The sequence below is a fragment of the Pinus tabuliformis genome, chromosome 4_1 (assembly GCF_031772625.1).
Source record: "Pinus tabuliformis cultivar Carrire ecotype Pingquan chromosome 4_1, CPIR1, whole genome shotgun sequence".
Classification (NCBI taxonomy): Eukaryota; Viridiplantae; Streptophyta; class Pinopsida; order Pinales; family Pinaceae; genus Pinus; species Pinus tabuliformis.
In genome coordinates this window covers 298,273,507-298,299,428 of record NC_142303.1, presented here as the reverse complement: position 1 = coordinate 298,299,428, position 25,922 = coordinate 298,273,507, and the positions used below count along the sequence as shown (strand labels likewise).

Genomic DNA, 25,922 nt, shown 5'->3' with positions numbered 1-25,922 from the left:
CATTTAAAATGTATATTTGATTAATGTTGAAAAATTTATTTATGTACAAGTTAGTTGAACTTTTACTATTTCATGTTACAGGCAAAAGTCAAATCTTCTTAACAATGAAGATCAACAATTTATAAATGATTGTGAGTTCATTCATATTGATAGTTGGGCAAAAGATGATAGCCATATGTCTATGATTTTTAATTGGGTAGACGGAAAGAGTCATAGCCAAATACTGACTTATGATGCTGTTGTGAGAAAACTAACATATGAAGACAAAGAAGCAAAAGGAGAGATAGTTAACATTTATAAAAAACCACAATTATTGATTAACTATCTTATAGACATATGTTCAAATGAAGGAGATTGGGTTTTGGATTTATTTTCTGGCTCAGGTAAGTTTTATTATATGGAATTGAATTTCAATATGTTATTTTTTAATTAATATGTCATTGTACTAATTTAGTTCATTATTTCTTTTGTGCTTGATAATTACGTACAACACTAGCATGTTGCCTTCAAAAAGGAAGAAATTGCATTGCAATTGAAAAAGATCCAGTACAATGCAATTTCATTCAGCAAAGAATTAATGCTCTTCAATTTCTTCCAAATGCAATGCAAGAAATTGGGTTGAAGAAAGGGGACTTTAGTGAATCACGTGTGGTAAAAAGGGCAAAGGAATCCCAACCACCATTACATGGAATGTTTGGAAAGACATACATTGGGATATTCGCAGACATCAAAGATCCATTAGAAGAGGAAAATGAGCAAAAGGAAGCAGAAAATATTGTGGAAGAAGACAATGATGAAACTCTATAGGATGAAGAGTTTGGATTACGTGACATTGTTGATTAAATTTAAGTTATGCTTGGAAATCAAGCTTTGCAATGTTTTGACTTTGACATTTCATGAGAAGAATAAACACCCAATTAGGGTTGTTATGCGTTCAATATTTGTAATATGTGATTTTCGCATTGATTTTTAAGTTAATCATTATTTTTTGAAAAAAAAATGATTATTATTATTTTTTTGACATGAAATTCATAAAAAAAAAACTATTATTTAACCATTTTTAGTTAAAATTTTCGTATAAAAATTGTGATTTTGACATGTCAATTCTAGCAAAAAATTATCAAAACGTGTAGTTTTTTAGTTATATTTATGTTAAAAATGGTTATTTTTATGTCCATTGTTAAAAAATATTGTTTTTTAGAAACAATTATTTTATGTGGATTGAAAAATTAATTAAGGATGTATAAATATGTAGAATATCGAAAATTCAAAATATCGACCTTCTAATTTAAAAATGCAAAACAATAAAAACCTCACTACAAAAAAATTAAAATTAAAATAAAAAACAAGAAAATATGAAGAAAATGACCACTTCAAAAATTATCAAATTTACAAAATAATTATTTACATTTTATACATTAGAAAATTTAAAGCCAAAAAACAGGTCTTTTAAAAAAAGGGTCTGATGCAGAATACCCACTTTTTCAAATCAGCATGAAAATCACTACCATTCTAAAACGTAATGTACATAAAAAAAATTAAAGTGCCAAAAACTATGCTCTAAAAAAAACATGTGTGTTCTGCATCACCCCTTTTCAAAATCAGGTCACTTTTTTGCTATCTCTACGAAACGGGTAACAGTATTAGTTCCTGTTTCAAAGTTTACATTGATGGGGATTTTATGAACTTCAATTACATGCAATTAAAGCTATCCTACACGCATCATGTGGCCATCTTATGCATGCTTTCCTATGTCAGCACCAAATATAGGTCAATTCTTAATTTATATTAATTTAATAGAAACAATTTTATTAAAAAAATGTATATTTATTTTGCATGAAGGATTAAATTCTATTTGTGAATCATGAATAATATGTAAATTATATGATGGATTTGTAATAATGTAGATTAAACAAATAAATCTATGCAAGAATCAAAAACAAGGAGAAAAGAGAGAATTTATATATGACTGTCACTTGAGAGATTCATAGAAAAATTATTGTAAAGATAATTATATATTTTATTGAATTATACATCTAATTATAGCATATTTATTATAGTTAAACACATAAGAGATGGATTAATCAAATAAAAGTTTATTTCTAAAATCTCTTAAATATAATCCATAATATCATTCACTTCATACATTTTTTCATATTATTATTGGTTAATAAAATTTACATCACAAAATCTAACATAATACATAAAACTATGAATGAAAATGCAATTTATATTGAAAATCATCATAAATATTAGTAGATTCCAAGCTCTCCAGCCTAGTTGTTAGGTCCCTATAATATTGGTGATTCCCTCATTGTCGTTGTATCCCTTATTGTTATTGTTATGCCCCTATTGTCCCCATATTGTTCTTATTGTTCCCCGTAGAATCCCACTATTGTTATTTTTGTGCCTTTATATTATTATTGTTAGGTCGCCTTTGGTTATATTGTGACCCCTTAGACTCCTATATACAGAAAGGAGGTTTTGTCATTTGAATCATCTAAGAATTGTTCATTTTTGTAATGTAAAGGAGGTTTCCCCTCGAAGAGGCTTATTTCTAAGGCATTGATCTATCTTTTCTATCTTTTTGTGAGCTGGTTTCATAACATTTGGTATCAGAGCTTTGGATTCTAGGGTTTCACTACTCCAAACGGGTCAATTTGGAATTTTCGCTATAGCTTTTTGGCTACAAAGTTTCAGAACATAAAAAAAAACCCATTTGAGACGAAAACGATATGAACCTTGGGTCCGAATTTCAGATCTTGTCTCACTATATTTTCGGAGACATAACCTGAGGAAGTTAGGGTTTTTGCAGACCCCCAAATTACATTCCAAACAGGTGACCTTGGGAAAATCCTTATAACGTTCACTCTAAGCATCAGATTGAATTTTCATAAGAAGTTAAAGAAAGAGGACGGACTGTAGTTTTTTGGGTATCATTTTCAGAACCTATGGTTGAAATAGTGACCCGCGGCACGTCGTCCAAGTTTGCTCTACTGAACCAGTCTATACTCTGGTCATCATCGGAGATCTGGCATAACTCTTCATTGAAGAATACAATCTTGATCAGACTTGCAGGGTTAGAAAGATTACCCGGAGGGTAATCGTAGGAAGAAATTTAAGACCTTGGAGATCCAAAATTATAGAGATACATCAGATTAAATATCGAGCTCCTACAAAGTGAAAAAAGGTGTGTAGTTTTTTTTAATTTTTTCATATGCTTGTTTTGAAAAATTAGTTTGAAGGAATTCAAAGGGCATAGTGAAGCTTTATTATTGGTAATTCATGCCCTGAAGAAAGAAAATGGAAACAACTAGTAAGCAACCTGAAAGCTCTAGCATGATTCATGAAGAAGAGAAAGAAATGCAACATGATATATCAAAATTACGAGACCAAGTGCAACAAATTTCACTCGCACAAAAAGTAATAGAAGCTAAGATGGATGGTTTAAAGAAAGATGTAGAAGCTAAGATGTATGGTGTGGAAGCTAAGATGGATGGTTTAAAGAAATGCGTAGAAGCTAAGATGAATAACATGGAAGATACGATGGATGGCATGGAGGCTAAGAGGGATGGCATGGAAGCTAAGAAGGATGATTTAAAGAAAGGCATAGAAGATTTGAACACAGATTTGACAAAGTTTCTACAAGAAATGCTTACTAATGGCAAAAGGGTAGTAAAGGAAACTCATGATGAGAACAAAATAAATGTTAATCATGATTTCATAGACTCTAATGTTGGATCGAAGAACCACCATGTTCCTAAGATCAATATGAGGAATTTTGATGGCAAGGATCCCGAAACATGGATACTACAGATGGAGCAATTTTTCAATCTCCATAATGTGAAAAATACACAAAAGGTACACATTGCAACTTTATATTTGGTACCAATTCAGTTTGTATGGTATCGATGGCTTTGCTCTCGTAAACAAATTGTCACTTGGACTATTTTTACGGATGAAATGATAGCACATTATGAGGATACAAAAAGAAACATTTTTTTTAGCCAATTGATAAATCTCAAACAAAAGGGTTCAATGGTGAAGCACATTGAGGACTTTCAAAAATTGAATATAAGGGTAAAAGATATTCCAGAGGAGCATAGGATTGATGTGTTCATAGGGACTTTAAAAGATAACATCCAACATGAGGTGCACCTTTAGGAACTAGATTCATTGGAGAAGGCATTCAGGTTGGCAAGAAAAATGGAAAGAAAAATTATGGCAACAAGGAAGCCTACCACTCACAATCATAAAGATGGAAGTGTTGCTACCCCTAGTCATCTACAACCTACAAGGTTGACACCACAACAATTGGAAGAAAAAAGAGAAAACGGGATTTGTTATAGTTGTGATAACAAATACACTAAAGGTCATAAGTGTGCCAAGAAGAAATTATTTTACATAGATTGTGAAGAGGAGGAAGAAAAGGAACAGGAAACAACAAAGGAAGAGGATATACACCAGGAAAAAACCCTACAAAAAGAAGAAATGAATCCGACCATATGTTGTAATGCATTGGCTGGAATTACCACTCCTCAAACTATCAAGAGAGAAGGGCATATCAAGAAGAAAAGGGTAATAGTGTTGATTGATTCTGGAAGTATCCATAATTTTATTCATTGTAAGATAGCCAAGGAATTTAATTGCTTCCTATATCCAACACCATAGTTTCAAGTGATGGTTGCAAGTGGTGGAACCATAAATTTCTCAGGAAAGTGCCATAATATCAAGCTATCCATGGGAGAATATGTATTGAATATCCCAATTCTTTCCATTCCAATGGGTGGTGCCGATGTTGTACTAGGATTCCAATGGCTACAATCCTTGGGTACAATAGCTTTTAATTTTCAAGAACTTTTCATGAAATTCTTTTCAGAAGGAAAGGGAGTTGAATTAAGGGGTATTGCAGGGAAACCGAGAAAGATAATCAGCTCTAACGGAATGACAAAGCTTCTAAAGAAAGAACAACGAGGCATAATTGTACAATTATGTTCACTAGAGGTTCCCATATTGAAATCATCCATTTCTCCAAATCTCCAAAAAGTCTTGGTTAATCATTCCAAGGTTTTTGAGACTCCCAAAGGCCTTCCACCTATTTGTGATCATGATCATGCTACTAATTTGATTCCAGGAAGTTTTCCTCCAAACATCAGGGCTTACAGATATCCCTATGTCCAAGAGAGTGAAATTGAACATATGGTTGCAAAAATGCTAGAGGCGGGTATAATTCAACCTAGTCAAAGTTCTTTCTTTGCTCCAGTAGTATTGGTTCACAAGAAGGATGGATCATGGTGCATGTGTCTAGATTATAGGTAGCTCAACAAGCTCACTATTAAAGATAAATTTCCCATTCATGTCATTGATGAATTATTGGATGAATTACATGGATCAATTTACTTCACCAAGTTGGATCTTCGTTCAGGATATCATCAAATCAGAATGAAGACTGAAGAAATTCCGAAAACAACATTTAGAACTCATGAGGGTCATTATGAATTTTTGGTCATGCCTTTTGGCCTTACTAATGCACCTTCTACATTTCAAGGTTTGATGAATTCCATTTTCAAACCCTTCCTTAGAAAATTTGTGTTAGTATTTTTTGATGATATACTAATCTACAACTAGTTTTGGAAGGATCATGTCTAACATGTTGACATGGTGCTCCAACTATTGGAGGAGAAACAATTATATGCAAAAATCTCCAAATGTGTCTTTGGAGTACAAGAGGTGGAATATCTAGGTCATATTGTATCTCATGAAGGTCTTAAGGTAGACCCTAGCAAAATTAAAATAATTAAGGAATGGAAAATCCTCACATCCATAAAGCACCTACGAGGATTTCTCGGGTTGACAGGGTATTATCGCAAGTTTGTTAAGGATTATGGGAGAATAACAACACCTCTAACAACATTATTGAATAAAGATGCATTTTCAGGACTCTGGAAGCAACGAAGGCCTTTGAACATCTTAAAGAGGAAATGTGTCGAGCACTAGTCCGAGCTACACCGGACTTCACAAAAACCTTTATTGTGGAATATGATGCCTCAGGAAATGGAATTGGTGTTGTTTTAATGCAAGAAGAAAGATCCATTGCTTTCGAAATTCGTTCAATCAAAGGAAAGTATTTACACAAAGCTATTTATGAGAAGGAAATGTTGGCAATACTACATGCACTTAAGAAATGGCAACCCTACCTAATGGGAAGACACTTCAAGGTAAAAACAGATCATGATAGTCTTAAATACTTTTTAGAACAAGGATTATCTTCAGAAGAGCGGAAAAAATGGGTCACAAAGGTTTTGGGTTATGACTTTGAAATCATCTACAAAAAAGGGAAGAAAAATGTTGTGGCAGATGCACTCTCAAGAAAGGATAAGGATGTGGAAGAATTTCTTTGTGCCATTTCTATTATCCAACCAGATTGGATAAACGAATCAAGGGATGAATGGAAGAATGACGAGGAAGTGTGGGCACTCATTCAAAAGATATAACAAGATCCCAGTACATCTGATACATTTAGCTGGAAAAATGATTCGTTATGGTACAAGGATCAGTTATACCTATGTAAGAATTCCCAGCTCAAATAAAATATTCTTAGGGAATTGCACACCTCTCCCTTAGGAGGGCACACAGGATTTCTAAAAACCTACCATAGGGTTAAGAAGGATTTTTTTTGGGATGGCCTTCAATCGAATATTCAAAAGTTTGTGGTGGAATGTTTGGTTTTCCAACAAAATAAAGTTGAAACAATTAATACCCCAGGACTATTACAACCTTTATCCATTCCAAGCCAGGACTATTACAACCTTTATCCATTCCAAGCCAACATTGGGATGAGGTTTCAATGGATTTTATCACAGGTGTACCCAAGTCTGAAGGAAAGAGTGTTATCATGGTGGTAGATGACAGACTTACCAAGTATTCACACTTTTGTGCATTATCTCATACATTTAAAGCAAGTACAGTTTCTACTACATTTATGGAAACAATTCAAAAGCTACATGGAAACCCAAAGATTATTGTAAGCGACATAGATCCCATTTTCACTCGAAATTTTTGGACAAAATTATTTTCTTGTCTTGGTACTCAGTTAGCTCATAGCTCATCTTATCATCCTCAATCTGATGGGCAAACTGAGATAGTAAACAAATTTTTGGAAGGATATCTTCATTGCTTTATATCTGATAAACAGACACAATGGGTCAAATGGTTGCCTCTAGCTGAATGGTGATATAACACTTCCTTCATACTGCAACAAAAATGACCCCATTTATGGCACTTTATGGATATCATCCACCATCAGACATCATATTTAAGAGAAAATTCTAAGGTTCAAGGAGTGGAAGACCATATCGAGCATCAACAACAAGTTCTCCAACTCTTAAAGGATAACCTCGCCTTGGCTCGGAATAGAATGAAACAGCATGCAGATCAACATTGCAACGAAGGAAGTTTTGATGTAGGTGATTGGGTATTCCTACGGCTACAACCATATAAACAAATATCCCTCAAGCAAGCTAAGAAGGATAATAAATTATCACCAAAGTATTATGGTCTGTACAAGGTGTTGCAAAAGATAGGTACTATGGCATACAAATTGGAGCTTCCTGCAACTTCCCGAGTGCACCCAGTTTTGCATGTTTCATGCTTAAAGAAGGTTATAGGTGACAAGCTTTGAGTTCAAACAATATTGCCAGAACTTGATGAGGAAGGAAAAATCATATTGGAACCTGAAGCGGGCAAGAAATAAGAACTCGACAGCTACGAAATCGATCAATTTTAGAGTATCTCATCAAGTGGAAGAACTTACCCATTGAAGATTCCACATGGGAGGATGAGAATTTTATACAGAAGCATCCAAAACTACTCAAGTGTGGAGGACAACACTTTTTTGAAGGAGAGGGACATGTTCGGTCCCTATAATACTAGTGATTCCCCCATTACTATTGTCGTTGTATCCCTTATTGTTATTGTTGTTCCCGTATTGTCCCCATATTGTTATTTTTGTGCCCCATAGAATCCCACTATTGTTTTTCTTATGCCTTTGTATTATTATTGTTAGGCCGGCTTTGGTTATACTATGACCCCTTAGACTCCTATATATAGAAAGAAGGTTTTGTCATTTGAATCGTCCAAGAATTCTATATATAGAAAGAAGGTTTTGTCATTTGAATCATCTAAGAATTGTTCATTTGTGTAATGTAAAGGAGGTTGCCCCCTCGAAGACGCTTATTTCTAAGGTTTTGATCTATCTTTTCTATCTTTTTGTGAGCTAGTTTCATAACACTAGTATAGAAAATATGTTGTCATGCCATGTAAACATTAGTAGATTTCAAATTCTGGATGTTAACAATCCATCACTTTTCCCATGGTATTCTTCTCTAATGTAACCTATTTAAAGACATACTAGTACAACCACATTAAAAATATTAATGTGGTTGATATAGTCGAAGGTTTCATAAATATAACCAAAAAAACCTATTCCTTACGAATGCAAACATTTGCGTGATTAACCATGTATAAAAAGGTTATGGGTCAACTTTAATTTAAAATAAAAAGGAATTATAAATTAATATTATAAATAATAATGATGAACTTATCATGGAGGAACTTATTAGAATTTGAATAATATCAAATCCCTAGGAAATTGGTGGGTGTGGAGCCACTTGGCATGAATCTAATTTTTTAAATTTATTAAAAGTAATGGACCATTTTGCTAAATAAAATTTTATTATATAAATGAATGTTATAAATAATAATGAGGAACTTATTAGAATTGGAATAATTTCAAATCCCTAGGAAATTGGTGGGTACGGAGCCACGACGAATCTGATTTTTTTAATTTATTAAAAGTCAATGTAAACTAACAAACTCTTTAATGCACTACAGTCATTGATAAGCACTATGACTAAGCATATGCTGAGCATATTCTCTTGAGAATCAATCTAGACCCTCAATTAAAAAAATCCTCATTCACCTTAATTTGAAATAGGAAGCCTTTGGCAAAAATTCCAATGAAATATCCTTTTTTTTAAAAGAAGGATTTGATTGGGGTGGAAATATTGAAATCAATAAAAAAAGTATTTAAAACATTTTTGAATATATAAATATATATTTTTTTAAATTATAAAATTCTTTTAAATATAAAATGGAGAGTACTTTATGCACACACATCATAATAGCTTTAATAAAAACTAATAATTAAACTAACCTAGATCCATCTTAACAACCAATCTACCAAGTATTGAGAGGGATCAAATCTATTGAGCTACATACCTCTTTCAGACTAAAAAGAGTAAATACGGAACTAAGATGTAACTAGGATGGTTAAATTATATTATAATCAATAAGATATATATAATATTGCAAGCATGATAAAATGGTATGAAGTTTTCTCACAATTCAATAACATTTTATTAATAATTTAAAATTGTTAAAATTATAAATTTTTATGCTTATTATTTTTGTCTACAATTTTTTGAAATAAAATTATATAGAAATTGTGTTGATATGCGCTCTCCAGGCATAGTAGAGATGTTGTAATGTAATGTCTTGTTTAACATTTTGACTTAGTTAAATTACATAAATAATAATAATAAAACAATTATAATTAGTTTTAATTAATAATTAAACTAGCCTAAGTCCATTTTAACTCTAGACCTACCAAGTGTTAAGAGCGATCAAATCTCTTGAGATGTGAACCTTTTTTAGAGTGAAAAGAGATTTGATCCATCTCAACACTTGGTAGATGTAAAATGGATCTAAGTTGGTTTTAAAATTTCCCATGCTATACATTATAACCCTTAGAAACCCTTACTAATAAATAGCTTATACGCTGAAAACAACTAACTCATATATAATTTAACTTAAAAAAATATTATATATAAATATTATTTTTTTAATTATATGTATTTTAGGTTAACTATTTTTATTTAAAAATTATTTATATATATATATATGAAAGATTAAGAGAAAATAATTTCTTATTCAAAAGGTGATATCATTAAATATTTTATTTTCTATTTTTTATTAGCATCTATTTAACTTTGATACACCATCTCAATCAAAGTATAAATTTCTCTCCTCCGAAAAATTAATAAAAATGTTGGAAACGTTGCTAACTTGCGGTACAGATCATGAGGTGACACAAGGTCAACAAATTGGGGCACCGTGACCCTTGGCATTATTAAAATAGGTGTTCTCTCAATCTTAGGATTCTTCGACAATGCGATGTGAATCGGATCAATAATGGAACTGCTACTAGTTAGTAGTTTAGTACGCATTTCTTTTTTGAAAAACGTCAAACTAAATTCCCTTTAAACGGACCTTTACAGGTACACAAATTCACACATTAATTAAATTCCACAATTGAATAAATTGACCCGCCGAATCTGCAAAAGAAGGGAGCCACGTTACCCTTTCGGTATCATGGGGCCCACGCTCGGAACCTTTCACAGATTCACTTTACATCATGTTTTCTTTTAGGTAGTGCAATTGAGTGTTCTTGTTACATAATGGAGTTCAATCAGAACGATGGCTATGACATAGGTTGTTAAGAGGAGGCAGTTTTGCCGCAATGGTTTGACCCACAGTTTTTATGCAACGCTTCCACCCACTCAAAATTTCGCTTACGGGACAAATATTTTTCCTATCTCGTTCGAAGATACAGTATGAATCTAAAAAGTCAAATAATGATTTATTTCATCATTTTTTCAAAATCATAGAATTATTTAAAATCGAATAACACCTTTACAAATACCGTTTTCGAATTTTGACTAAAACCTTAAATAAAATATGTTTGGGAAAAATAAATCGTTTTATAATAGGATTAGCAAACTCCTTATTATGCTATTTATTAACATAAACGCTTTAATCATAAAATAAAAAAAATAAACTAAATTTTATTGAAAAAAAATAAGATTGTTTAAAATTTTCGGTCATGAATTGTGTGGAAATTTTATCTGTCGGATCTTCAATATATCTATTTGCTTTCTAGTTAGTTCTTGAAAATGAGTAAAATATCCTTTCTAGTTCTTGAAAATGAGTAAAATATCCGCCCAAAAGCCAGAAGAAACTTCCACAATTCATATAAAAAAAATCTGGAAAAATTGAAAAGACAAGAAAACTTCTACATAATTCATATCAGACAGTTTAGCAAATCTCAACTCTCAAAGATCAAATAAAATTATTATATTAAAAAATAATAATAAAGCAGTATGTCAAATTCAAAGATCCATTTCATCCCCCAACGTCATAACTTAAAAGCATCCCTCTGGCAATCTGGCGTGAAATGGATCTGTGACAGTGCGGGCGAAGAAGCACTAACAATTATTCGTTTGCTTAAAATAATGGTACTGGAGAACAACTTCAGATCAGAAATATAATATATATATTTTAGTTTATCTGGAAACCGTGTACAGTCGCATGAACGGTGAGGAACAGTGCAAGAAATCTCAGAAGATGTCCCTTGCCCCATCCTACATCCGCTCTGTCTTCGGCAAGGGAATCCCTGATGTTAATACTAAACTATTCTTCTATTTTCTTATTTTCTGGAGGAGAGCAGCTTCTGCCTTAGCTCTGCAGTGTCGGTCTCACCGAAGTGATCCTCCGGAATCCAGTTCCCCGTGGCCGGATCCCTCATCCAGAACACCGTTCCCTTGTTATTTCCTCCACTTCTGCCTGCCTTGCTAACTTCAGGAAATTCCCGCCCCGCCGCTCCGCTCGATCTCATCGCTTCGGCCGCCACTGCCGTGTATTGCCTGCAAAACACAAAGAACAAACAACATCTAAGGCTCATTTTTTCTGTGGCGGTGTGCAATACAAAACCCTAGTGCTACTGGCCCTAATTTCACCCAACAAAATTTTAATGGAAAAAATAATGCAATATAGACTTCAATTTGGTTACTCCCGGAAAGAACATGGAAAAGTGCATACCGAGCATGAGAAATTCTGATGTCAGAGAGCAGAGAAGATAATGTCTGCGCAGATAGAAGCCGCCTCGCCATGATGAAAACGGGACACAAGACAATGAATCTCTGAATAAAATGGAGAGACAAAACAGAAAGTGTAGGCAGTGGGAATGGAACACAGGCAGGCGAGATGAAGCGTAGCGAAGTGAATGCGCCGAGCTTCCTCTTCACCGCCTTGTGAGGAATTGCTTGTGTGCCTCCACCATTCTTATAAACTTAATTGTCGGCAAAGATACCCTAGATTAGGTCACAAGTAATATGATTACATTACTATTAAAGATAATCGATGAAGTTTCAGAATTTGATTTTTATTTGGTAATGTTTTGAAAGTAAATGCGCCACTTGTTTATAATTTTGTTTTGTTCACACTTATCACCAAATTAGTGAATACTTAGCGATTTTTTTGAACTTAAATTTTTGTGAATTTTAATAGTATTTTTTAGTAAAAATTAGTTAGTCTGGTTCATCTTCAGGGTAAGATTAGAAATTAAATCTAAACATTATAATAAATAAATATAGAGAATTGCTAATTAACCATTAACGAGTAACCCGTTAGCCAGTAACAGTTTATTTGACTTAACGACTTTGTTCAGAAGTCCATTCACGGTCCTCCCTCTAGAAGCATGGAATGTTGTGTAAAAATGCCACGTCATAACCCAACACGTGCTGTGCCAGCGTTCCGTGTTTGAGTGAATCACAAGGGTTTTTTTAATTAATAAATTTCGCCCTTTTTCAATAAGAATTAAATAAATTTCGAACGTTTCCACCGTCAATGCGGCTAATGACGTCATTACATCCAAGGTGTGAGTTGTATGTCACGTCTAAAGTGGTGGTCGTGCTAAAGAAAGACAGGACTTCATAAGACATGATTGAAACATGTCTGGGAAAAAAAATATTCAAACATGTGACAATAATAGTACGAGGGTAGTTTATTTATGAGTAAAACTAATATAGCATGTTTGAGTTAAAATAATTGACTATGTTATTTGTTATTATTTTGTGAACGTTTATTATTATTATTTTTAATTTAGAAAGAACGAGTAATCAATTAAATTGAATTTAAATTAAATACACTCCAAATTATCTATATTTTTTTGAAGTGTAACACTAAATGTTACTTAAAGATAACTTATTTTAATATTACTTTAAACTAAATAAGCTTAACTAGAAAGTCATGCATTAAAGCTCATACTAGAATTGTGATGTATAGATGAGTGTAATATTCAAGTCATTTACATAATTATAATTATTAATTGTCCCCTAAAGGTGTAAAGGTACATTAAATGAATGTAATATTTGGAAGTTTATCTCGCCATGAACAAAGTCCGTCACTACTTAATGCATATGCTTAAGATCCGAGAGAGCCTCTAATGCAAATATCATTAATAATTTCTCTAAATGGAGCTAAATTACTTTTTGATAAGAATACATAGCTAAATTTATATATGTGTAAATACATGGATTCAAATATTTTTACTTATATTTTTTAAAACATTGTTTGATAAAGTATGTAGAACAATGAGTTTATAACAAGTCCAACATCTATTTTATAGAACACACAAGATACAAATAGAAACCATTGAACAACATGGTACCCCCATTTATTTTTCCTCAATCCTTCCATCTTATTTTTCAGCCAAGAATAACACGTCATAATTCCAACTATGCTATAAATTATAAACGTCGGACTCAAATATTTGTATAATCTCAACGTTTTCAACAAACAAATGAACATTTTAGCATTAATCCCAGCTTCTTTTCTTGTTGAACAGATTGAAAGCGGGTTATCCAAGACTATTACCTCCAATGGATTCAAAAGTTGAAGAAGCTTCCCTCCCACCTCAAAGAAGCCCTGCAATCCACCGATGTGATTCGTGTGGAGGCTCAAGTCGAAGCGTTATATCTCCATTTCGAATCCCACTACGATGCCCTTGACCTCGTAGCAAGGCAGGACGTGTTGCAAGTATTGATGCCCACGTGGAGTACAATTGTTCATCTTCATTCGATCATTATCTGAATGTGTATAATGGTCTGTAAATGTAGGATTTCATTTGTCATGTCTCCTTTCATAACTTGGTAGTCTCCCAGTCCCTATATCCACATCTATAACCTACATGGAATTCCCTTCTTTATCCCAACTTGTCAATATTCTGCCTCCACTTTTGGGTTTCATTAACAATCCACATCTGAATAATTTTTCTATGCTTTTACCACGCAATTCTCTCCTACTTCTTTCTCTAAATATTAAATATTTTACATCAAGAAGTTGACCTATCCCTCCTAGAAGGAAAAATATAAAGAAGAAAAACCCTAGAAAAGCAACACTAGCGACCTTCTTGATTCTCTTCTTTGTCAGTTTCTGCTCATAACTAACTGCAACAGAAGCACTTTTTGAGGGCTTTCGGTCCTTGGAAGGTGTTGAAGGTTGTTGTTGCGAGTGGGATTTCAGTCTAGGTATAGGGAGCAAAGAAACCTGTTGACGGTGTTGGATGATCCGGATTTAAACAAGAACGCAACAAAATACAGAGATAACCATATACATAGACATGCAATGGAAATAATACTTCATTTCATTAATGTAAAATACTGAAATATGCTTATAAACAGAAATGGAAACAAACAGGCTAGGGCGATGGTAGCTTATCTCTGAGAAGAGATGTGGCGGCTACATGCCTCTGAACTGTGTTACAATGAGGCTCGAAGGCCTATTTATTGTTGAGAAACAATGGAAAACACTTAACATCCCAAAACCTAACCCTAGAAGATGAAACGCCAAATTGTGGGCCCCGTTTTGGGTAAGTTGGTACATCAACTTCCCAGGGTCGTAACTTTGGCAACCGATCTTCGTTTGACACATATAATAGCTTGTTAGAAAGATCTATTCAAGCACTACAACTTTAGGAAGAGCAACATCAGTCCATGGACCCATGTTGCTCCCAGATTTCCCAAAAAACGTCGTTTAGGGCCTCAAAACGATTCCGGAAGTTTAGGACCCAAAAAACTGCTAAAAATAGTAAATTGTGCTACAATTAAGGAAACTGAAAAACTGACAGAGACAGTTGTGGGGGTCCAAGTGGGATAGGTGGGTGGCCACCAACATCCACCTGGATCATTGGACCTGCTAACATTCAGGGGATCTCCCCAGTAAGAAGTCCCAATTAGACCTCAGACCATTTGGAGTAGGAGTCCTTGTAGTGGGTGGTAATGTAATGCCTTGATCATGATAGCGTGTGGAGATAACCATGATAGCTTTGGGTTGAAGCAAGTGTGTGACCTTGCAGCGAATTAAGTGAGATGCATGGGGGCTCTAACACACGAAGGGGAAAAGAAGTGTGCCCCTTATAAGTCTATAATAGTACGCAACTTGAAAGGAACACACAAGCAGAATGACATCACAAGCTAAAATGCGGAATAGTTCACAAATTAAAGTGATGGGTTAATGCAAAAACACGCATTCAACAAGATTCATACAATTGCATACAAAGTAGTTCCTAAGCAAATGTGTAAGTTAAACAACATACATTGCTAAAGCAACCAAAATAGTCCAACTACAATAACAACATATGCATGAAAGCATGTTGGCTCTACTATTATTATTATAAGTGAAATTTCCATCCATACATACACCATTGACATCCATTAGCCCTAATAGAGGAACATTACAGTCAAGAACACTTGCTCCTCCAAACAAGTATACTCTCTCTACATTGTGGAGAAGCCAAGGCTCATCACAATACTCCCAAGTCCTCTTTAAGCCTAAGCCTAGCGAAAAGATTGGCACCCAAAATCCTAGTCTATGATTTATGAGGTTTTATTTATAACAAAGGGTGGGGTGACCCTTGACATTCCCCTTTGTGACTCTTTGACTACCCTCATGACTCTTCAACTTCTTTACAAATAACTCATTACATAACATGATGACCTTTCATATTCCACTAATGACACTTGGAATTTCACTTACAACATATTTACAATAATATTACAATTTCCACATTTACCCATGTGACACAAAATAGGCTAGAGATAGCCTAACAAGACAAAACATTATGACTCTGAAGTTTGGGGAAAGACCAACTCGGAAACCTCCACTTGGTGCTTCTCAGTCACGTACTCATGCCAAGCTTGGTACTGTGAGATGATGTCCCCAAACTGCTTGATGGTGTCTTTCTGATAGCAGACTCTTACCTCCATAACATCTAGGTATATGGTCTTGGAACCTATATCCAACTCGTCCTAAAGCATGTGCAGCATGGTGTTGACCATGATGGAACATCCAATGTACTTCTGCATGTTATGTGCATTGAGCTCCAAGTAATCCTTGGTGGCCTCTCGCCTTAGCTGCTCCATGTACCTGTCGATCTCTAGCCAGACTTGGTTCTTGTTTTTAGCCTCAGTGAGGGAATCGATTGAAGGGATCCTGTGCATTCTTACCATGACATCCAAACTCTTATACAACCATGCATATGAGGCTTGTATGTTGGTGACGAATGGGGTGAGCTGCTCATAGTTCTGGACCAACGTCCTGACCTTTGCTTTCTCTAGATCTGCCTAAGGCTTCATCATCTTTGGCATGTGAAGTGGGGCTCCTTTGTACCACATTTTACACTCTTGCACATGGGAGATGGTAACATGTATGTCCCTAAGAGTTTAAACAGTCTTTTTGGTCCACTGTTGTAAGCCACATGGAAACCCGCTTTATGCATGGTGATGAATCTGTCACAAAGCTTTTGCATGGTAGTCTCAAGTCTTGATACTTCATCAAGTGTCACCTTCCTCATCTCTTCCATTGCAGAAACTGTGCTCTATTCTCTGAGTTGTTCTACCTCTTGCCTAGATGCCTACAAATTCTTTGCCATTTGTTCAATCTCAGCCAACAGGAACTCAACATTGGAGCTTGTGGCTCCTACATAGGCCAATGTGGCATCAACAATGGAAACTAGATGCTTTCTGACATATGAAACTATCGTCATTTCCTTCCTGAATGCAGGCAAAGTGTGATCATCCGGAAAATGTTTCCTCTGCACATGTACAATCTTCTTCTGCAAATCATCAAATGAAATATTGTACACATCCAGCAATAGATCATCATCAATGAGAACAAACTCTCCTCGCTCGCTCAGGACTGGTTTCAACATTGGAAGTGGTGGAGACTGAGAGGTGACCTCAGGTTCTCTCGGCATGAGGTCATTGTATTCATTTTGTGGCTCATCCCCCAACTCCATGTCCATCACTTCAATTAGTTGCTCATCTTCTGATCAAGCTCCCAATCATGCATTTGTTCACACTCTTCATTAGTTGCTGGTTGTTCTAACTCCTCAACCTGTATGGGCATTGTTTTCTCTGTTATCACCCCTTGCCTTTCTTCTTCCTCCTTTTTTTGCTTCTCTTCCCTTTCTCTCCTTCTCATCTCTTGCTCTTCCTTCAACTTCTTCTTGTTTCCTACAACTTTCATCATGCTTCCTCCAGCCTTTTCTTTTCTTTCTTCCTTCGCTCTACCCTCTTTACTTGTTGCTTCCTCTTTGCCTCTGTTGCTAAATTTGCTTTCTCAGTGATAAGATATGCTCTCATCTTGTAGTTTTGCTCAACCTCTATATTCTCGACAATCTTCCTTTTTCCCTTGTCTTGCACTGGATTGATGCTTATTGTTGTCGTTGTTGTTTCTTCCTCCGTTGTTGCTTCCTGCAGAGCAGCCTTCCATGATGTGGCTATACTGACTCGCTCGTGGAGCTTGGAGTCATTATAACAGTATCTCCAAGGGTCCTCCTCATGCCAATGAAATGTATTGTGGATCCATGGATAATACACCTTTGCATAGTGGTTCTTACAAATATCATGGCGATCATACCAATTAAAGTCCTTGGTGCCAAACTCGTACTTCAATATCTCCTTATCTTCGACATCTGCATCCTTCAAACTCTTAATCTCATATAATCTAATCCACAAAGGAAGAGCGAGCCATATTTCCTTCTTCCTCCTCTGTAGTCCTACTAATAACCCTATGGAGAGGTGATATGAGACATCTTGCATGATCATCTTGTCCATGGCATACCTTGGTAGAACATGCGAAGGATTCTCTCCACCAAACACTCAGATCAAGGTGCCACCAAGTGAGGCATACCAATCTGCAATGTTAAGTATCACCTCCATCGCTTCTTGGGACAAGCAAGGTGGATCTTGCTCAAAGATCAACTTGTACAATGGATGATGAAATGGTTGCCTTGCCATTACTCCTCGGTAGCTACAGTCAGAAAGAAACTTGCAATAAATGTTCACGACAGTCTCTTTCGATGTCTATGTGTAGCTCATGCCAAGAAATTGTTGTAGGGCACATATTGCATCCAGTAAGTATGCAAACATGTAGAATATCACTTTCTCATCCTTGGGTGGATTCCGAGAATTGGTCACATGGGCTTTCTATTGATAAGCCAACAAGTCTGACTAGTTGAATGGCTATCCATCATTCACCAACTGGTCCAACACAACTACACAACATTCAAGAAAGGTCTCAGTGCTTTCTTGACTGTATATTTGGCATGAAAAAATGATCAATAACTGGTAGGCCTTCCTGAGTGACTTGGTCTTATAAACATGATTGGGTGTTTGTTTGAACTTTGACGGCTCTTTCACCCAGCACTTGATTATATCTCTCGTGTTCACCTAGCTGTGGGTGGCATAGAAACGTGTGTCCATGTGCCTCACCAACTGAGGTAAATGATAACTCTCATGATAGTTCTCCGCCTTGAAGGTGGAAGGCTCTATCCCACTGGCACTGCTCAATGTCATAGCCTCTAGATCAATGTGTGAGACAATCCAGCTGATGATTTCCACACATGGGAAGGCAGGGTACCTGCATCAAACCTTGTAAAATCCTAACCGATCGATACTGATATAAACCTGTCAGTCCTCTAAGTCTTCCGTGAACTCCTCTGTAAAAATAATGTTGATTTGCTACCATGTCAACTTCATGCCCTTCTTAATGAACAATTGAGTGTCTACATAAACTAGCAAGTTAACTGACACCTTCTCAACTGCTTCCCCAATACTACTCTCGACAGTTTCCTTTGATGCATCTCTCTTGGAAGCCATGTTAATTGTAATTGCTAGAGAGATGATCAACAACTATTGTACTCGAAGACAGAGAGGACATGCATGGAATGCAAATGTCATCTTAAAACGAAAATCACTTCAAAACAAGACCAAAGCAGCAAACTAGGCTAATGCTAGGAGAGATTGCGCAGTCCTAGCTCACATAGGTGATTGGTTTCTTGTCAGAACTATTCATTGTGCAATCCTAGTAGTCAGTGGGGGAGTCTTGCTAACTGAACTACACAATGCCCAACTCAGTTTGGGCACAGGCCGGGAGAGTCTGTGCATTGTGCAGTCTCAATGGCCAGGACTAGGAGGCTGGCTTGTAGAACTTCATAGTGCACAATTGGAGCCAGGGAAAGGCAGCCTTTGCGTAATTCCAGAAGCCAAGGATGAGGCCTCGAGCTTCCATAATGCACAGTGCATGCAAGAGAAAGCGAGATCTAGGCAAGGGAAGTCCAGATCTGCCTAAGGGGAGTGTGAAAACGAGTAGATATGAAGAATGGTGATATGTTGAGTGAAGATAGGACTGAATGATGATCCATGCAAGTGAAAAAATTGTAGGAATCAACCAAACTAAAGGAAAATGAAATATGTGGAGAGAGTCGCCGCATCGGCGACCGTTAGTGCAAAAACTGGGTAATGCATGCGACACTTGGGAAAGGCAATGCAAAAATTAAAAAAACACTTCTACAAGATAAAATACCAACATTAGTTCAACAAAACAAGTGAAACAACACTCTCACAAGCTAAACAAACAAAAGCGACTAAAAAAGCAGAAAAAGACTAGAAAAGCAAGACTTACCCAGAAAAGTGATGACGATCACACCAAAGGTTCCTTGATATCCTCAGGAATGCCAAAGATCCAAGATCGAATGTGAAAATGAGCTCTAGTTGCACCAATTAAATAGACTTAGCCAATTTAGGATTTATGACACGAAGGCCAAAAACCAAGGAAAAAGCGACACTTGGAGGTAGTTTCCAAAATAACTCAAGTGTCTCCTTTAGGCTGCTAAAAATAGATCCCTATTTTATAGGGTTTCTTTTTCTCTTTTTTCTTTTTTCCTTCTTCGGGAAAAGATGCCATGCATTACCCGATGTGATTGTGCAGTTCTAGGAAGCACTGGGAAACTCACTGGCTCATGCACTAAGCAGCTTATGAGCAAGAGGCTTCTGCGCAATTTATGGGTTGAGTGGTTCTAGGCTGCCTCTCAATCTCTATGCAATTTATGAGCTAAATATTGGCTATCAACTGGCTCTGCGCAATTTTGGAGCTGAAGGCTCACTACCAGCTTGAACTGCACAATTCCTGAGAGCAAGGTTGATTTCCTCAAGGATTTCACAGTTCTCTAAGGAAAGCCCGAGATTGGGTGGAAACCAAGTTAAGAGATCGGCTTGTGGGTTAAACAACAAATGCAGTAAGAAAACACAAGCCATGATGCAAAGGATGAGGCTCAACCAAAGCATAAGTACCTGGATCGGTGCGAGATAAGTTGTTGTAGTTTATAAGGGAGGCTTCGAAACGAAGCATAGGAAAAAATTTGGAGGGTGGTTGTAGCCACTACAACATTGGTGACACACTGATAGAACTCCAACTCTTTGTATGGACCTTGTCTCGTGTAAAGGGAGGCTAACTCTTTTGGAAGTATTATTTGATTCTTTAATTGTCATAGCTTCTTCACTAGCTTGAGTTAAAGATGTGGTGCCTACCATTCTCTTTATTGGCAACACACATACCAAGCCAATTCAAACTGATTTTTTTTCGATTGGGGATGAGGGGTATATAAATTCACAAGTAATGTAGATTGTCATAGTTTTAGTTTCATCCCTGGTGTTTCTTTGCTACCAGCAGGCTTGGACATTACCCCAATGGAGTGACTTCAGGAACACAAGCATTTCTCCACTGCCAACATTCCTAGACAATACCTCGACGTAGTTACTTGCTTCACCTCTTTGCACAGGAAGCATTTCTCTTCTTTCACCCTTATTTTATTTTTTCATTTTTTTTCAATTTTCAAAGAACTGTGCATAGGCACTTATTTATTTCATGAGGCAGAAGAGGGATCCTGACTTATTGAGAGTAGAAGAGGTTTTCCCTTTAGAGAACGATATTTATATATACCTCCAACATACTTGTTAAGGTCTCCCCCACTCCTTACTCTACTTGAATGAGTTGACAAGGGTTAACTGAATATAGAAGACTGATTAGAGTAGGCGATACTAGTTAAGAGTGCAAACATCGTGATTCCACCATGATTCTCTCTGAAAGGAACATATTTTCCATCAGGGTATCATCAACTAGAAGAAATGAAAGATCCTCATAAAGAGAGGGAATAGACATATAACCAAGTGTTGATAGTTGTACAAGTTCCTCTTGGATTTCACCCTGCTTGTCTGAAGAAGCCAAACACGGTTTCATGCGGAAACTAACCTATGGGTGGAAAACAAACAAGCCAAGGAAAGAAGACAGATAAAAGAAAAACAAGGTAATAAAATCTAAAAAACAAAACAAGAAAGAAAACACTACTCCTTCTCCTAAGCTAAGCAGATCATGGGCCAACTCACATGAAGTGATATTTCCAATGCAGACACCGGTGCATCGATTGACCCATATAGGCGACAACATGATTGACAAGTAAGATATCCAATCACACCAAAAGACAAGAAAGATAAAACAATGTAAACCAAATCGTTCGAAGCTTGAATGCATCCATAGAAAAGTAAAACTTGAAAGCAAATGAAAGGCACTCTGCGGATGTATCATGGTGTCTTGTCACATTGCGCGTGGAAGACAAGCATGCATACACCTTCGAAGTTGACAAATGAGCAAACACGAAGAAAGAAAAAAACTTTCTCTTTGCAATAGTGCTTGCTACATATGACTCCTCTAATGCATGAGAAATAAGATCATGTGATTTTGGTGGAGGATGCAAAAACTGTGATATGGATTGATCTTCAATGTGAACAACAGAGTGATGAGGAGCCTGAATAGATTCAACATATTTCTAATCAGAAGTGGAACTAACCTCAAGGCTACGAGAACCTGACATAACCATCAGCTTGAGCTGAAGTGCCTCAACAACTTGAGGAGTTTCCAACTCATCAGAAGATGGATCATCAAAGGCTGGTGGCTTAGAAAGATCAACAACAAGTGAATTAGAATCGTGATCGAATGAATGAGTGAAAAGATCATGAAAATATCATGACAACCACGATCAAAAAATTTGATATGAACAACGACATCCTCATGATTTGAAGAATTTTCACCCTCTATGTTTTCGAAAATATAAGATGAGAGATTGAGTGGATCCAGGAAGAAATATTTGCCCTCTTCGCAATCGAATGAAAGACTAACATCTCATGTGTTCTGTGAATGATAGGAAGTGGAAACATCTGGAGATGAATTTTCACAAGATGGAACAAAAGTGGCAGAATCGTGGAAGATGTCAGGATAAAGTTGACGGGGTGCAGCCGAAAGGAGGTCATCCTTCACCACAGATTCTTTTTCAAAATCCTACACATACTCATAAAAAATAATAGCGTAGGCTGACTGTTCGATAACAGCTCCATCCACAACTTGATCATTGAGAACATCACATGTGGAATCCGAAATAGATGAACATCACACCAAAATCTAGAGGATCAAAGAAACCAGTGTACGGAGGTTGGGGGTATGAGACCATGTGACAACCATAAGGCTTGTAGTCCAAATATGCAAAGAAATCTAGAGCAAGTGGGGTTAGAGAAGATGGTGACAAATCAATAGTTGGGTTCACAACCTCTCCCACCTCGTCCTGCGGAGCTAGAGTTGTTTGATGAGAAGCGAACAAAGGGTCACTTGGGACATAAACCTCATTCGCCTTAGATTTTGAAGCTATAACACCGACGTATGTTGGGAGAGAGTTGAAAGTTTCTAATGTGTGTCGATTCTTAGAAATGTAAACAAGATATTGAAATATTCCCTCCAAAAATTTCCAGTCAACTTCATCTTTAGGGAATTCATAATAGTAATGAAGGAAACGATCGTGAAAGTTCTCAAGAGATTCGTCAAGTGCTTTTTGCAATTTTAAAATTTTTCGATTGAGTGCTTTATGGTCATAGAAAACAAAAGCATGAAATAATTCTCTAAGCATGTGATCAAAAGAGTGTATAGAGGTTGCGGGCAATGAGTGACACCATTTCTTAACGCACCCTTCGAATGTGAAAGTGAACAACCCACAGGCGATGTCATCTGAGGGGACATCATGCCTGTCACAAAATCCACCAAAGGAAATTGTGTGCCTGAATAGGGGTGTTCCGTCATCGCCATTGAATTTGTATTGGGACAAGTCATCTATGACATCTGCCGACACATCGAAATCAACAGCGTGAGAGAAACATGTTGGGGTTGTGATTAGAACATAAGTCATGAATGATGTGCAGAAATTCAAAACAAACTTCAAGGGCTCAGCTTGTCATCTGGCCCTCCTTCTAGTGCCAGAAATGTTAACGGTGTTGGACTTGCCAACATTTAGGGGATCTCCCCAGTAAGAAGTCCCAACTAGACCTCAGATCGTTTGGAGTAGGAGTCCCAGCAGTGGGTGGTAATGTAATGCCTTGACTGCGATAGCGCGTAGAGATAAGTATGATAACTTTGGGTTGAAGCAAGTGTGTGACCTTGCAGCGAGTCAAGTGAGATGCATGGGGGTTCTAACACATGGAGGGGAAAAGAAGTGTGCCCCATGAAGCCTATAAATATAGTACGCATCTTGAAAGGAACAGATGAGCAGAATGACATCACAAGATAAAATGCGGAATAGTCCACAAATTAAAGTGACAGGTTAATCCAACAACATGCATTCAACAAGATTCATACAATTGCATATAAAGTAGTTCATAAGAAAATGTGTAAGTTAAACAACATACATTGCTAAAGCAACTAGAATAGTCCAACTACAATAACAACATATGCATGAAAGCGTGTTGGCTCTACTATTATTATTATAAGTGAAAGTTCCATCAATACATACACCATTGACAGCCACTAACCCCAATAGTGGAACATTACAGTGAAGAACATCTACTCCTCTAAAGAAGTCTACTCGCTCTATGTTGTGGAGAAGCCAAGGCTCATTACAATACTCACAAGCCTTTTCTAAGCCTAAGCCTAGCCAAAATCTTAGCTCCCAAAAGCTTGGTCTATGAGTTATGAGGTTCTCTTTATAAAAAAAGGGTGGGGTGACCCTTAACATTCCCCTTTGTGACTCTTTGAATACCCTCATGACTCTTCAACTTCTTTACAAATAACTCATTACATAACATGACGACCTTTCATATTCCACTAATGACACTTGGAATTTCACTTACAATATATTTACAAATAATATTACATTTTCCACATGTACCCATATTAGACAAAATAGGCTAGAGACAGTCTAACAAGACAAAACACTATGACTCCAACGTTTGGGGAAAGAACAACTCGACAACCTCCACTTGGTGCTTCTCAGTCACATACTCATGCCAAGCTTGGTATTGTGAGATGGTGTCCCCAAACAGCTTGATGGTGTCTTTCTGATAGCAGACTCTTGCCTCCATAACATCTGGGTATATGGTCTTGGAACTTTATCCAACTCGTCCTGAAGCATGTGCAGCATGGTATTGACCATGACGCGACTGTTGGTATCTAAATTTGACTGTCCATTCCATTCTTGGCCATTTAACCTTTATTATTCAACAATAATCCTTAGAAACTAAGTCATATGTTGTCATTTTCATTATTTTGAGCTTGGGATTAATATTTGAAATTTTTATATTTAAATGAAAATTTTCAGAAAAATCATAGGAAGCTGTAACAACCTGTGATTGCTTTATTGTTTGACATGTTGCAGCACAGGTGGGAAAATTCGAAGATTATGGGCATAAATTAAAATGTACAAGGATGGTGAAACAGCTATTCACTTTCAGTTTTGGAGAAAACAAGTGTCCATTCAAAGTTGGTCAAACCCAACCACTTCATCACTTTTTCATGATTTTTGTGCACAAGATATTTTCCAGTTTTAGAATTTTTGCATAAATGGAAGAACAAACCTAAATTCGACCTCCTTGGGATGTAATTAATAGAATATTGTTAGTATTAGATGGAGAAACAATAGTTGTTTTTGTTAGAGGATTCACGATAAATAACCCATATGGGAAAACTATGTTTTAGAATGGTTTTATGAACATATGAGAAGAGAGCTTGTGTATCTTTGATTCTAGACTTAATACAAACTTCTTCAGCAATTTTATGTTTCAATATTTAGAAGCTACACTCTTCTTAATCATTTCACAGTGTGCTTGTGGAGTGCTAAAGGGCCCTCACCACTTTGCTGGTACACTTTATCTTTACTCTGTTTTTCTTATTAGCTGCAAATTCGAATTTGGCAATTAGTCATTTCATGTTCAGAGTTAAAAGCTATGTTAGCAGAGTTATCAGTTAAGAGAGCTTGAATTCGTTGTGAAGAGAGAGCCTTGTAAGAGGACTCAACTAATCTTGATCTTGAAATTGATATTTACATGCTGCTGTCATACAACTTCCAGATTTGTTTGCTAGTTTTAGTTTTGAAGGATAGTTCTAGTTTTATTTCCAAAGTGATTTAAGATTGGAGTTTTAAAATTCAATTTTCAGTTTGGTAAATGATTCTTGTAAGAGATCTAACTAATATTGGTTTATAACACTGCTCATCTTACTCACTGTGTGATTTGAAAATACTTTGGATTGTTGTGATTGTAAAAATTCTTTGAAGCAATATTCTTGTAAGGGAATGTAGGATTACAATCAATCATCAACACTCTGCTTTTGTTATTCTGCAACTAGAATTTCATAGGATTTGTTTCTCTTAG

The 25,922-nt window shown here is 36.1% G+C and overlaps 1 protein-coding gene across 1 annotated transcript; it reads right to left on the bottom strand.

Moving 5' to 3' along the window:
• Positions 1–11,369: 11,369 nt before the first annotated feature.
• On the bottom strand, positions 11,370–12,174 carry LOC149175461 (uncharacterized). The gene is made up of 2 exons (XM_089419681.1): positions 11,938–12,174; positions 11,370–11,762 (listed from the first exon to the last, which is right to left on the bottom strand). Exons 1-2 carry the CDS (start codon positions 12,006–12,008, stop codon positions 11,546–11,548), a joined length of 288 nt encoding a protein of 95 aa, XP_089275807.1. The 5' UTR covers positions 12,009–12,174; the 3' UTR covers positions 11,370–11,545.
• Between the last annotated feature and the right edge of the window lie 13,748 nt (positions 12,175–25,922).